Source organism: Stegostoma tigrinum, chromosome 7, assembly GCF_030684315.1.
Source record: "Stegostoma tigrinum isolate sSteTig4 chromosome 7, sSteTig4.hap1, whole genome shotgun sequence".
NCBI lineage: Eukaryota > Metazoa > Chordata > Chondrichthyes > Orectolobiformes > Stegostomatidae > Stegostoma > Stegostoma tigrinum.
Window position 1 is genome coordinate 86,628,765 of NC_081360.1, and position 14,429 is coordinate 86,643,193.

At 41.9% G+C, this 14,429-nt stretch overlaps 1 protein-coding gene across 1 annotated transcript in view; it reads left to right on the forward strand.

The window, feature by feature from the left end:
* Positions 1-2,126: 2,126 nt before the first annotated feature.
* tnfaip6 (tumor necrosis factor, alpha-induced protein 6) overlaps positions 2,127-14,429 on the forward strand; it is a 54,953-nt gene continuing 42,650 nt past the window's right edge. The window contains exons 1-2 of the mRNA XM_059647481.1: positions 2,127-2,279; positions 13,279-13,416. Coding sequence (XP_059503464.1) covers positions 2,186-2,279; positions 13,279-13,416 — 232 coding nt within the window. The 5' untranslated portion in view covers positions 2,127-2,185. The remainder of the gene's footprint in view (positions 2,280-13,278; positions 13,417-14,429) is intronic.

Here is a 14,429-nt window from a genome sequence, read left to right on the forward strand (position 1 = left end):
GAGCCCTGCCTTTGCTTATATATTGATCAGCCCTGACATCTTTGTATATCTAGGAAGAATAGAGATTAACATGATATATTAACAGCGTCTCCACCCATTCTGCCTGACCAACTGAGTGATTCCAACATCTTCTGATTTTATTTTAGATTTCCGTCATCTGCAATATTTTACATTTGTCAGGACAATATTTCTTTTGTTTAGTCATAACTCTATTAAACTCCTCTGTGCAGTTTCAAGTAAATAAAAGCAAGTTCAAGAAAGTTCAAACTTGGCAATCATCAATCATAGACTACTCAAGCCAAGAAACGATTGACCCAACAGAGGCCTCCTCAAGGGAGAAAAAAATGTATTACCTAACTTTCTGAAGTAAATAACTAAAGATATTTTTGTGTTGAATTCCTGCTAGCATGGGATTCAATTTTAAGCAGGAGCAGTGTGGTGGTGATGCATGGAATGAGGAGGTGAAGGGAGTGGAGTGGGGAGAGGTAGTTAGCTCACCCTCATGGAAGGCAAGTAAGCCAGCAGCCAACACACAAAAGACAGAGGTCCACCCTACATGATGCAGGGGTCTAACTGAGCAGAAAGAGATACATTTGCACTTCAGTGGGAGGAAGCCCCACCTTCAGGAACTGCCAGCCAATCTACTTAGCCAGCAGAGATAGCAGAGCTCAGCTAGCAGAAATGGCTAGGACAGCAGCAATCCCATGAAGAAGAGAAGATGGGCACTGGAACCAGTTAAGCCCTGGAGAGTAAGACTGGGATGGCATCTATGAGACCAGGGAGGAAGAGAAGAGGGATCAAGGGATTGGGATTTAGAGATCAGGCAGTGAGGAATGTAGAGAGGATGTGGTTGGCATCTTGGCAGTGGTATTCTCTGGTGCTCACAGAACAACCCCACCAAATCAGGTACCCTGCTTTCCTTGATGTCATCAAAAAAATATACTCACCACTCCTGCCTACCCACCAACCATGTTGTGGCATTGGCAGCGTGTTATTCTGGTGGCAAGTTCAACTGGCCTTTAATTACTGACTTTAAATGTAACGATTTGGCTGCCAATTCCTACCTGCCATATTCTTTGGGATGAGGGGGCAGGTCCGAAATGGTTGGAAAGTGGGATCCTTGGCACCCCTTATATTCTATGCATGGCCACCATTACAACCATCACCAAAACTGTGCCCAGCCCACGCTCTGAGAGAGTTAGAAGAGGTGTGTGCATTTTGGAAACCCAGATATTGTTGAGAATTTGTTACACTTAGGTGTAAGGTGAGCGTGACTGCGGAAATGCATTTTTGTCTGCTTGAAATAGGTTGGATTAAAAAGAATGCAAACACTGAGAATCCAAAATAAAAGTATAAAGTGCTGAAAATTCAGACCACGTCAGCGTTCTGCTATTAACTGTTCATTTCTTATTTCTCTTTTACACTAGTCATAAGCCTGTGTTCTAATGTTTCCTTTTATTTAGGTAAGTGCAGTTTGGAAAATTTTTTGTCCTGTGTCTGCTGTGAAGGTTGAAAATTGATCAGCTTTCAGGTGATTTCAATTCTGGAATTAAATTGCTTTCTTGGCATCAGTTATAATGATGCCCCAAGATAGTACAGATGCAGCAAAATCTGCAAACAAAATTAGGACTCCTCTTTAGAATACAGGAATTGCAATTCACACCTACACAGTCCAAGAACATGATCCTTGTTCTTGGGCTTTTGGAGACGGGGAAACAGTAAACCACAAGGTTGAAGTAGATGTGCTAGCAATTTTGATGTCTTACACAGTAACTGTATTGTCTCAGCTGAATTATGGCAGATCAGTTGCCAACCCTGTCTACATGCATCCTCCAAGAGACTGAACTAGAATAAAGGGGAAATAAATACTTAACTATTACTTAGAAAACCATCAGGCATAAAACCGTTGCTCTCATTTTTAATTAAAATGTTCACATTTGCTTTACTCTGAAATCATTTAAAATAACAATTGTCCACATGACAATTGGCGTACTGTTCGACAACAGCAGCTGCAATCTTAACAACCACAGTGACCTCACAGCTATTAAATAGTTAGGAAATAAAGAACATCTGGAGACCAGATGTTGGAGCACAACGTGGTTTACTGGAAGCTATATCTACTTGAGACTATTACAGCTTGACCACTTACTAGAACGCCATCAAACCTTGAAGTACGACTGTCAACATGCTTTTGACGTTCTTTCTTTTCATTTTACTATGGCATGAGACAGTCACCTGGGGGCTGAAAGATGGAATATTGCACAACTCAATATGGTTAGGTAAGTCGTTCTGTGTTATTTCTCCTATTTTGTTTTAGAAAATATCAAATGAATTTCCTCATGGAGGAAGATATTTATTATGCCTGCTGCTGTAAGGCTGGAGGAAGATTGTTATTTTGTTTGGTGCTGTAAAACTGGGTTCTAATTTCTTAACATGAACCTTTTGGCTCATTTGTTGCTGCTATTCAAACTTTAGAGAATCTGAAACTGGCAAGTCTTTTGATGTTTCAAAATCCTGTCATCTACCAAAATATATGTGCCTCTTGTTGGGGTGCAAACTACTCTCCTTTAAATGATCAACTCATTTTAAATGGCTCATTGATTGTCTGAAAGATTATTTTAACTTTTAAAGTTTATGTCAGAAATTCACATCCATTACAGGCAAATAAATAGATTGAGATTGGTAAAATCATACTGCCGTGAAGGTTGAGAATTGATCGTCTTTCAGGTGATTTCAGTTTCAAATTGAATTGTTTTCATGGCATTATTTACAATGAGGCCCCGAAGTAGTGCAGATCCAGAAAAGTCTGCAAACAAAATTTACCAAAGTGTGAATAGAGGCTAAAGAGCTGGTCTCAACAGCAATAGTAGGAACTGCCTACGCTGGAGAATCTGAGATAACAAGGTATAGAATTTTCTGAAGAAGGGCCTCGACCCGAAACATCAGCTTTCCTGCTCCTCTGATGCTGCTTGGCCTGATCTCAACAGCACTTTGGCCCAGGGAATATTGAAAGAAAAAGTGTTCCCATTCCTTATTTAAAATGGTTATAGGTAAATATGAGCAAGAAATACTTTGAAAATTATTTGATACATTGGCCAAAGGGCCCTTTGAATATTGTAAGATTTTATAATCTCCAAATGTCTTAGCTAAAAAGTGTGCATTGATGGATATTGAGAAAGGATGGTGTCTGTGTCTTCTGTGATCCTTATCACTGTCAAACAGCTGTCACAATCACTTTTAGGTTCATACAAAGAATAGCATTGCAGCCAATAAGTAAGAAGCCTTTGGTTCATAGAATGGTTAGGTTACACAAAGAGGCCACTGTGTGTATGCCTGCAAGAGCAATTTAATTTGTCCCATTCTCCAACCTTTCACCGCATCCCTGCAACCTTTCCCTCTTTAGGTGCTTATTTCATTCCTTTTTGAAAGTCAAAACTGAATCTGCCTTCACCACCCTCTCAGGCAAGTATTCAAGATCCTAACTAGCTAGTGCAGAAAATAAGATTACCTCAAGTCATTGCCATTAGTTTTTTTTTACTCAAAATGCTCACAATTTGTAGACAGCCAATGTGGCATTTTATAAATTCCTGCTTTGGAAATAAAACCAGGCTGACTCCAAGTTGATACACAGCCAGATTCTAAACAAGGCCTCACATCTAAAATATATTGTCTGACCTGGGATGTCACCTTGAGTATTCTGGAGGAATTGATGATACGGATGACACAAAGGTTGGTGAAATTTGCGGATGGCACAAAAGTTGCTGAATTGCGGATTGCGACGAGGACCGTCAGAGGATACAGCAGGATATAGATCGGTTGGTGGCTTGAGCAGTTAGATTGCAGATGGAGTTTAATCCAGAAAAACATTAGGTGATGTATTTCGGAAGGTCCAATCCAGATGGAAAATATACAGTAAATTGCAGAATCCTTAAGAGTACTGGTATGCAGAGGTATCTGGGTGTACAAGTACACAGACCACTGAAAGTGGCGATGGAGGTGGAGAAGGTAGTCAGCGAGGTATATGGCATGATTGCCTTCATTGGCTGGGGCATTGAGTTTAAAAATTGACAGGTAATGTTGTAGCTTTATAGAACCTTAGTTAGGCTGCATTTGAAATATTACGTTCAATCCTGGTCACCACACTACTAGAAGGATGTGGCGGCTTTGAAGAGGGTACAGAAAAGATTTACCAGGATATTGCCTGGTGTGGAGGGCATTAGCTATGCAGAGAGGTTGGAGAAACTTGGGTTGTTCTCACTGGAACGACAGATGTTGAGAGGTGACATGATAGAGGTCTACATCATTATGAACGGCATGGACAGACTGGACAGTCAGAAGCTTGTTCACAGGGTTACTAGAAGACATTGCTTTAAGGTGTGAGGGGCAAGATTTCAAGGTGATGTATGAGGCAGGTTTTTTACACAGAGGGTGGTGGGTGCCTGGAACTCGCTGCCGGGGGGGGTAGTGGAAGCAGATACGATAGTTCCTTTTAAGGGGCGTCTTGACAAATGTATGAATAGGATGGGAATAGAAGGATACGGTTTCCAGAAGGATAGGGGATTTTAGTTGTGATGGGCAGCATGTCGGTACAGGCTTAGAGGGCTGAAGGGCCTATGTCTGTGCTGAAATTTTCTTTGTTCTTTGTTAAAACCTTTAGTCATTCCAAGGCAATGATTTGAAAAATACTCTGGAATGTGTATATTAATCCTTTCCAACTGATTTAAGATTTAAGAGCCATCTTAGGTTTGTCCAATGCATTCACATCAGTCCTATGACGGTTTGGTCATTTGCCTATAAATTCTGTGTCTTTCTCACTGACATCTGAAGAAGGAGCGAGACTCCGAAAACTTGTGTCTTCAAGCAAACCTGTTGGATTATAACCTGGTGTCATGTGAATTTTGGCTTTTTGGGGGAATCACCTTCAGCCCATCTCCTCTGGTTTTCAACTCTTTACCAACAGTTTCTCCCTATTGACTGCCTAGAACCATCATGACTTGCACACTTTTATCTAATCTCCTTTCAGCCTTCTATCCTCAGGAAATAACCTGCTTTTCCAGTCTATCCACTCAGTTGAAATCCTCCCTGAGACCATTTTTGTGCTTTTTTTATGGCACCTTCTCTAAATGACGAATGGCATTCAGAATTGGACGCAACTCTCCAGATGAGACTGAACGAGAGTTTTATAAAGATTCTTTATAATCTCTTTTCATTTGTATTCTATGGCCATATTTATGAAGTTCTGGATCTTATATGCTGTTTCAACAACTTTTTGAAAGCTGCCCTATGATTTGCACTGATTTGTACGCATATACCCCAGGTTCCTGCACTCCTTTAGAACGGTACCCTTTATGATCAGGGGTCAGTTCCTCAGTTGGTGTAACGCAGATTAATGTGATGGCATGAGTTTATTCCCTCATACTGTCTGAGATACTTCCCCACCTTACCCCGTGGTATCATCATGGCCCATAAAAGGCATAATTAGCAATGCGTGGTAGACAGTCCATGAAGGATGAAAACAGAGAAGGTCCCTGTACCAGTCATGCACTGCAGTTGCCAAGACACACAGATACTTTGGATGCTCCTTGAATCTGGCATCATATGAAATCAGCCAAGAAAGAGAATGTGACAACTTACCATTCCTTCAATCTAATCCTGAGGGTAGGGTTAGCTGTAAAAGTTTGACGTTTGAAATCACTTACAGTTTCAGCATAATCAGTAAAGAGTCTATCACCACTGCTTTCATTTATTTTAGATTCCACTTCCTCAATCTTCTCACCAAAATGCATCACTTCCCATTTCTCCGGACTAAATGTAACCTGGCATTCATTCCATCAGCCAGTCTGCATTCTCTTAAACTCTATTGCTGTTTTCATAGTACTTCCAAGTTTTGTGTTGTGTTCTGCACATGAGGAGCAAAAAATGAAAAAGATTGCTCTTCAGAATCAAATTGACAAAGATATTTGTAAAGAAAAACCGAATAGATACGAAACTGTTTTAATGCAATCACACATCTGGATTTTCACATCTGCACCCCACTCTCTTTCTTGTGTTGTAAAATAATTATCTCATTTGAACAGGGGTGGTGGAGGGCAGAGTGGAAAGAGTGATCATAATTTGCTCAGTCACCTTTTACTCTATTATTTGTGAGTTCCTATTCATTAATATTGAATTTATGCTGTAAGAAACCATATACTGCAGCTTGGCTTTATGATTTTAACTGTCTTTAAAGTTTCATATTTGGCTCATTTGACTAAAGCTTTTAGACCATAAGATATAGTTGCAAAATTAGGTCATTTGGCCCATCACGTTTGCCCCACATTTCAATCATGGCTGATATGTTTTAGCAACTTCATTCTCTTGCCTTTCAGTTTAACTTTCGATCTCATTATTAAACAAGGACCTATTCATCTCTATCTTAAATACTCTCAATTATGTGGCCTCCACAGCCTTCTGTGGCAGTGAATTCCACAGATTCATAATCCTCTGGATGAGGAAATTCCTCCTCGTCTTAGTTCTAAAGGGCTGTCCCTTTACTCTGAGACTGTGCCATCAGGTCCTGGTCTCTCTTACCAATATCCAGGCCTCTCAGTATTGTCCAAGTTTCAATGAGATTCCCACCGCCCCCCCCCCCATCCTTCCAAACTCCATCAAGTACATACCCAAAGTCCTCAACCACCTCTCAGATGACAAGCCCTTCATCCCTCTTGAAAACCTCCTCTGGTTCCCTCCAATGCCTCCTTCTTTAGATACAGAGCCCAAAACTGCTCAAAATATTCTAAATGTGGTCTGACCAAAGCCTTATACAGTCTCAGCAGTACATATCTGCTTTAGTATTCTAGTCCTCTTGAAATGAATGTTAATGTTGCATTTGCCTTCCTAATATCCAATTAAGAGAACCCTGAGGTCAGACTCCTAAGACCCTTTGTGTTTCAGATTTAAGAAGTCTTTCTCAATTTAGAAAATTGTCCATATGTCTACTCTTCCTACCAAAGCACTTAACCTCACATTTTACCATAATGTGTTCCATCTACCACTTTTTTGCTCAGCCTCCTCCTCTGGCCTCAATACTATCCGCCTCTCCATATATCTTTGTGTCACCTGCAAAATTAACAACAATGCCTTCAGTTCCTTCATCTAGATCATTCATATGTAATGTAAATCATAATTTTCCCAACATTGTCTGCTGCAAAACTCCACTATCCACCAGTGACTATCCTGAAAAAGACCCCTTTATCCCCCCTCTGTCTTCTGCCAGTCAACCAATCCTTTATCCAATCCAGTATCTTGCTCCTAAGATCATGGGGTCTTATTTTGTTTAGCAGCTTCCAGCGTGGCACCTTTTCAAAGGCCTTCTGGAAATCCAAATAGATCATGTCCACTGGCTCCCCTCTACCTAAATTCTTGATACCGCTTTGAAGAATTCTGACAGATTTGCCAGGCATGACCTCCCCTCAATGAAGCTATGCGTCTCAACCCTATTTTACTGCTCACTTCCAAGCACTCCACAATCTCATCCTTAATAATGGATTGTAAGATCTCACAAATGACTGAGGTCGGGCTAATCAGTCTATAATTTCCTGTCTCCTGCCTCCCTGCTTGCTTAAACAGGGGTGCAACATTAGTTATTTTCCAGTCCTCTGGGACCATCCCTGACTCCAGTTTTTTCCTACAAGAACACCATCAACACTTCTACAATCTCCTCAGCTATCTCCTTCCGAACTTTAGGGTGTAGTCTGTCCAGTTCAGTTGATTTATCCACCTTCAGACCTTTCAGCTTCCCCAGCATCTTCTCCTCAGTGAAGGTCATTACACTCACCTCTGCGCCCTGACTCTGTTGAAGTTCTGCAATGCTACTGCTGTATTTCACAATGAACACTGACGCTAAGTATCTATTCACTGCACCCCCATTCCATCATTTGCCATTACTTTCTCCAACCTCATTTTCTAGCTGTCCAATGTCACCTTTTGCCTCTCTCTTTCTTATTACATGTCTAAAAACAGCTCTTGCAATCTTCTCTTATATTATTAACTGGCTTACCCTTCATCCTCACCACCACCCTCCAAACCCAATTTTTGCTTTTTTTTAATTGTTCTCTGCTGGCTTTTTTAAAGGCTTCCCAATCCTTTGGTTCCCACTAATCTTCACCACGTTGTATGTTTTGTTTTTTACTTTTATGCTGTCCATGACTTCCCTTGCCAGCACAATGGCTTTGTCTTCCCCTGGATGTGTTTCTTCTTCCTTGGGATGAATTTCTGCTGTGCCTCCAAAATTCCCTGCCATTGCTGCTCCACCATCTTCTACTCCCCGCTTCCAGCCCTCCCCTCATGTATTTGCCATTACCTTTACTCAATTGCAATATGTCTGATTCAAACTTCTCCCTCTCAGACTGCACACTGAATTTGATATATTATTGCCTCTGCATCTAGGGGTTCCACCACCTCCAGCCACCTAATCAAGTCTACCTCATTAAACATCACAAAATCCAGAATTGTCTGTTCTACAGTGCTCTATAACAAGCTGCTCCAAAAGACTACTTTCACAGTTCCGACACTATATCATTTCTTGCTTTTGATCTAATTTCATTACTTACTACAAGGCAACCCTGCAGCCCTGCTCATCTTGCCTGTCATTTCAATTGAAAGCATATCCTTGAATATTTAGTTCTCAGTCCTGATGCCTTGCAGTCAAATGTCTGAGATACCCACAACTTTGTATCAGTCAATTTCAATGTGTGCTACAAACTCATTTACCTTGTTTCGTATACTGCATACATTTAAGTACATCATCTTCAGACCTATGTTGACTGCCCCCTTTCTCATAGTTGTCCCCTTATCTGCTCTGCCTGAAGTTCTCCCGAGATTCTCCATACCCGCTTCCCCATTACTTGTTGTGGAAACTGCAATAACCTCTGCTGAGTCTTCCACTCTTTAAGCATTTCCATAATTTTCCATTTAACTGAGCCTAATACCACCCATCCCTGCCATGATTTACAATCCTATCCACAGCCCTAGTTATGTGATTTGCCAGGACTTTGGCCCAAGCATGATTCAAGTAGATCCCGTCCCATTGAAACAGCTTCCTCTGTCCCCAGTACTTGTGCCATTGCCCATGAATTTGAACCATTTCTCCCACGCCAATCTTTGAGCCACACATTTATCTCTTTGATTTTGTTAACCCTGAGCAAATTAGCTCGTGGCTCAAATAGTAATCTGGAGATTATTATCTTTATAGTTCTGTTTCTTAATTTAGCCCCTAGCTTCTTACTTTACCACAAGAAGAACCTCTTTCCTCTTCCTACCTTGTATCTTTGGTACCAATGTGAAAAATAACAACTAGATCTTTCCCTTCTTGCTCCAAGTTTCCCTGCAGCCCAGATGAGATATCCTCACCCAAGCACCGGATAGGCAACTCAGCCCTCAAGTCTCTCAATCCTGGCCACAGAGAACAGTGTCTATTCCCCTGACTATACTATCCCCAATTACAACATCATTTCTGTTTCTCCTCCCTTTTGATGGCTCACTCTACTGTGGTGTATATTTCAGTTTGCTCATCCTCTCTACAGTTTTCACTCTCATCCGCACAGGGAGCAAGAATCTCAAATCTGTTAGACAAACACAAGGGCTGCGATTCTTTCAGCACTCCTAGTGGATCGCTCTATCTACCTCACTCATACTGACACCTCCTGAGCCTGACCAATGACTGAATATGAGGTGGTTAATCTAAGGGTTGTGACTGCCTCCCTGAAACACAACTTCCAGGTAACTCTCCCCCTCCCTGATGTGTTGCAAAGTCTGAAGCTCAGACTTCAGCTCATGAACTCTGAGCTAAAGTTCCTTAAGCAACCAACAGTTGCTACAGATGCAGCTACTATGAACAACAATGAGGTCCACCAGTTCCCATATCACACAGGTAAAACGTGTAGCCTGGCCCTGCATCTCTGTTATCTAATTAGTGCTAAATTTGATTTTCAAAAATTTCCCACTTGTGTTTTGGTTTGTAACTTGAAATATTTCCCCTACTTATCTTCAATCTGAAAATAATCACCAATAGTTGGCCAAATTAGCAGCTATTACCAACCAATGAATTTACAGTTTTCCTGTGATGTCATTCTTTCTTCTGTGCTGGACCCCAATCCCAGGCTTCAATTTATCCAGTAACAAGACCTGACAAACTGTGAACTGAAGAAGCAAACAAAAGCACCTTTTCCCTTCTGCACCAAATTCCCACACTACCTCCAAATTCAGGCTAAATATTCACTTAGGCCGCGTCTCACTCCGGGTATGATCTCTTCTTCTTGACTGTGTGCAGCCTACTGGTCATGCACATTTAATATACCTGTCTTAAATAGACCTGAACTGAGCTGAGATGACTCACACTATTTAAGTTTCAATAATAAATAACACGTATTAGGGCCCCATTCAGCCTTCGAGTGATTGATTCGTAACTGCTCCTCAGTCAGCTGAATCAGCTACCTTATTAACCTTTTAACTGACCTGCTGAATTTTAATCTTTTAAAATGGAGAAATATTTAGCAGTTCTATTCCTATGGTGCCTCCAAGTTCCCCAAACTGTATATTCACTCCAGAAGTGAACTGTTCTTCCCGACCGTAGGCAACTTATTCCTTCATATTAAGGTTCACTTTGGTAATGAAACACTCAGAGCATCTTTATTGTGTGGGAACATGAACATATTCAAAAGTATGTTTTCTTTAGTGTTGTGACTCAAGTTTTTCCAAACTATTCCCCTTGCAATGAAGGATGTTTTGGTCTTCAAATTCTGAGTTTCCACCATTCCCAAGGAATTTAGAAACATTTGTTTCAGAAGTTTCATTAAGTGTGTCATACAGTAAGCACAGCCACAGCCTTGGGTGGCCTTGACTACTTTATCTGTAATGTTATGAGTCACATCCTCTCATATTGCAATATCTACTTTAATAGATGCATACCTCTGCAGTTTTTAGCTTAAATTTGTCTTTATTTCTGGTTTTCATTCATATTTCAAGCTACTTATTCCAAACAGTAAAAGTGCTTGATGCTTCATTTCCACAGAATGAATAAAAATGACAGAAATAGGCACATTAGAAATGTGGAGCCGATTCAAGGAAAAGCTCCTGTGTGTCCTAGATAAGTATGTACCTGTCAGGCAGGGAGGAAGCTGTAGAGCACAGGAGCTGTGGTTTACGAAGGAAGTGGAGTCAAGAGGATGAAGAAGGCTTACGTTAGGATGAGATGTGAAGGCTCAGTTAGGGAGCTTGAGGGCTACGAGGTAGCCAGGAAAGACCTAAAGAGAGAGCTCAGAAGAGCCAGAAGGAGACATGAGAAGTTGTTGGCGGATAGGATCAGGGTAAACCCTAAGGCTTTCTATAGGTATTTAAGGAATAAAAGAATGACGAAAGTAAGATGAGGGCCAATCAAGGATAGTAGTGGGAAGTTGTGTGTGGAGTGAGAGGAGATAGCGGAAGCACGAAATGAATATTTTTCGACAGTATTCACTCTAGAAAATGACAATATTGTCGAGGAGAATACTGAGTTACAGGCTACTAGACTAGGTGGGATTGAGGTTCACAAGGAAGAGGTATTAGAAATCCTACAGAGTGTGAAGATAGATAAGTCCCCTGGGCCAGATGGGATTTATCTTAGGATCCTCTGGGAAGCCATGGAGGAGATTGCCGAGCCTTTGGCATTGATCTTTAACTCATCATTGTCTACAGGAATAGTGCCAGATGACTGGAGGATAGCAAATGTGGTTCCCCTGTTCAAGAAGGGGAGTAGTGACAACCCTGGTAATTATAGACCAGTGAGCCTTACCTCAGTTGTTGGTAAAGTGTTGGAAAAGGTTATAAGAGATAGGATTTATAATCATCTAGAAAAGAATAAATTGATGAGGGATAGTCAGCACGGTTTTGTGAAGGGAATGTCATGCCTCACAAACCTTATTGAGTTCTTTGAGAGGGAGACCAAACAGGTAGATGAGAGTAAACCAGTTGATGTGGTGTATATGGATTTCAGCAAGGCGTTCGATAAGGTTCCCCACAATAGACTATTGTACAAAATGCGGAGGAATGGGATTGTGGGAGATATAGCAGTTTGGATTGGAAATTGGCTTGCTGAAAGAAGACAGAGGGTGGTAGTTGATGGGAAATGTTCATCGTGGAGACCAGTTACTAGTGGTGTACTGCAAGGGTCGGTGTTGGGTCCACTGCTGTTTGTCATTTTTATAAATGACCTGGATGAGGGCGTAGAAGGATGGGTTAGGAAATTTGCAGACGACACTAAGGTCGGTGGAGTTGTGGATAGTGACGAAGGATGCTGTAGGTTGCAGAGAGACATAGATTAGCTGCAGAGCTGGGCTGAGTGGTGGCAAATGGAGTTTAATGCAGACAAGTGTGAGGTCATGCGCTTTGGTAAGAGTAACCAGAAGGCAAAGTACTGGGCTAAAGGTAAGATTCTTGGTAGCGGAGATGAGCAGAAAGATCTCGGTGTCCATGTACACAGATTCTTGAAAGTTGCCACCCAGGTTGACAGGGCTGTTAAGAAGGCATACAGTGTTTTAGCTTTTATTAATAGAGGGATCGAGTTCTGGAACCAAGAGGTTATGGTGAAGCTGTACAAAATTCTGGTGCGGCCGCACTTGGAGTATTGCATACAGTTCTGGTTAGCGCATTATAAGAAGGATGTGGAAGCTTTGGAAAGATGCAAAGGAGATTTACTAGGATGTTGCCTGGTATGGAGCGAAGGTCTTACGAGGAAAGACTGGGGGACTTGAGGCTGTTTTCATTAGAGAGAAGAAGGTTGAGAGGTGACTTAATTGAAACATATAAAATAATGAGAGGGTTAGATAGGGTGGATAGGGAGAGCCTTTTTCCTAGGATGGCGATGGCGAGCACGAGGAGGCATAGCTTTAAATTGAGGGGTGAAAGATATAGGACAGATGTCGGAGGGAGTTTCTTCACTCAGAGAGTAGTAAGGGAATGGAACGCTTTGCCTGCAACAGTAGTAGATTTGCCAACTTTAAGTACATTTAAGTCATCATTGGACAAGCATATGGACATACATGGAATAGTATAGGTTAGATGGGCTTCAGATCGGTATAACAGGTCGGCACAACATTGAGGGCCGAAGGGCATGTACAGTGCTGTAATGTTCTATACTTTAAATAGGAAACAAAATTTTTTTTTAATAAATGGAAGCTAAACTGAAAGGTTTGACTTATCAATGCTTAAAACGTAGATTGTATTGGAATGTTTCAAAACTGATCTACTATTTTGTCATTACAGAACAAGCGGCTGGTGTTTATCACAGAGAATCACGCAAAGGAAAATACCAGCTCACCTTGAAAGAAGCTAAAGTGGTCTGCAACTATGAAGGAGGCACCCTTGCAACATATAAACAGTTAGAGTCAGCTCAGCGTATAGGTAGGAAAGAGTTTGTGCATTTACCATTCTGGGTAAAATATTACTAATGTAATATGCAATTGGCACAGTGATGTTAATTGCACAATGACAGTCAGCAGTGATTTTTCTTGAGGTGACATCATATTTTTTCTATGAAAGGACAAAAGTGACTAACTTTCCTGTGGAAATAGCACCAGATTCCTATTGCATAAATCCTACTAGTAATGATAAAGACGTGCATCATTAACACAGTGATAATGGGAACTGCAGATGCTGGAGAATCCAAGATAATAAAATGTGAGGCTGGATGAACACGGCAGGCCCAGCAGCATCTCAGGAGCACAAAAGCTGACGTTTCGGGCCTAGACCCTTCATCAGAGAGGGGGATGGGGTGAGGGCTCTGGAATAAATAGGGAGAGAGGGGGAGACGGACCGAAGATGGAGAGAAAAGAAGATAGGTGGAGAGGAGAGTATAGATGGGGAGGTAGGGAGGGGATAGGTCAGTCCAGGGAAGACGGACAGGTCAAGGTGGTGGGATGAGGTTAGTAGGTAGGAGATGGAGGTGCGGCTTGGGGAGGGAGGAAGGGATGGGTGAGAAGAAGAACAGGTTAGGGAGGCAGAGACAGGTTGGACTGGTTTTGGGATGCAGTGGGTGGGGGGGGAAGAGCTGGGCTGGTTGTGTGGTGCAGTGGGGGGAGGGGACGAACTGGGCTGGTTTTGGGATGCGGTGGGGGAAGGGGAGATTTTGAAGCTGGTGAAGTCCACATTGATACCATTGGGCTGCAGAGTTCCCAAGCGGAATATGAGTTGCTGTTCCTGCAACCTTCGGGTGGCAGCATTGTGGCACTGCAGGAGGCCCATGATGGACATGTCATCTAGAGAATGGGAGGGGGAGTGGAAATGGTTTGCGACTGGGAGGTGCAGTTGTTTATTGCAAATCGAGCGAAGGTGTTCTGCAAAGCGGTCCCCAAGCCTCCGCTTGGTTTCCCCAATGTAGAGGAAGCCACACCGGGTACAGTGGATGCAGTATACCA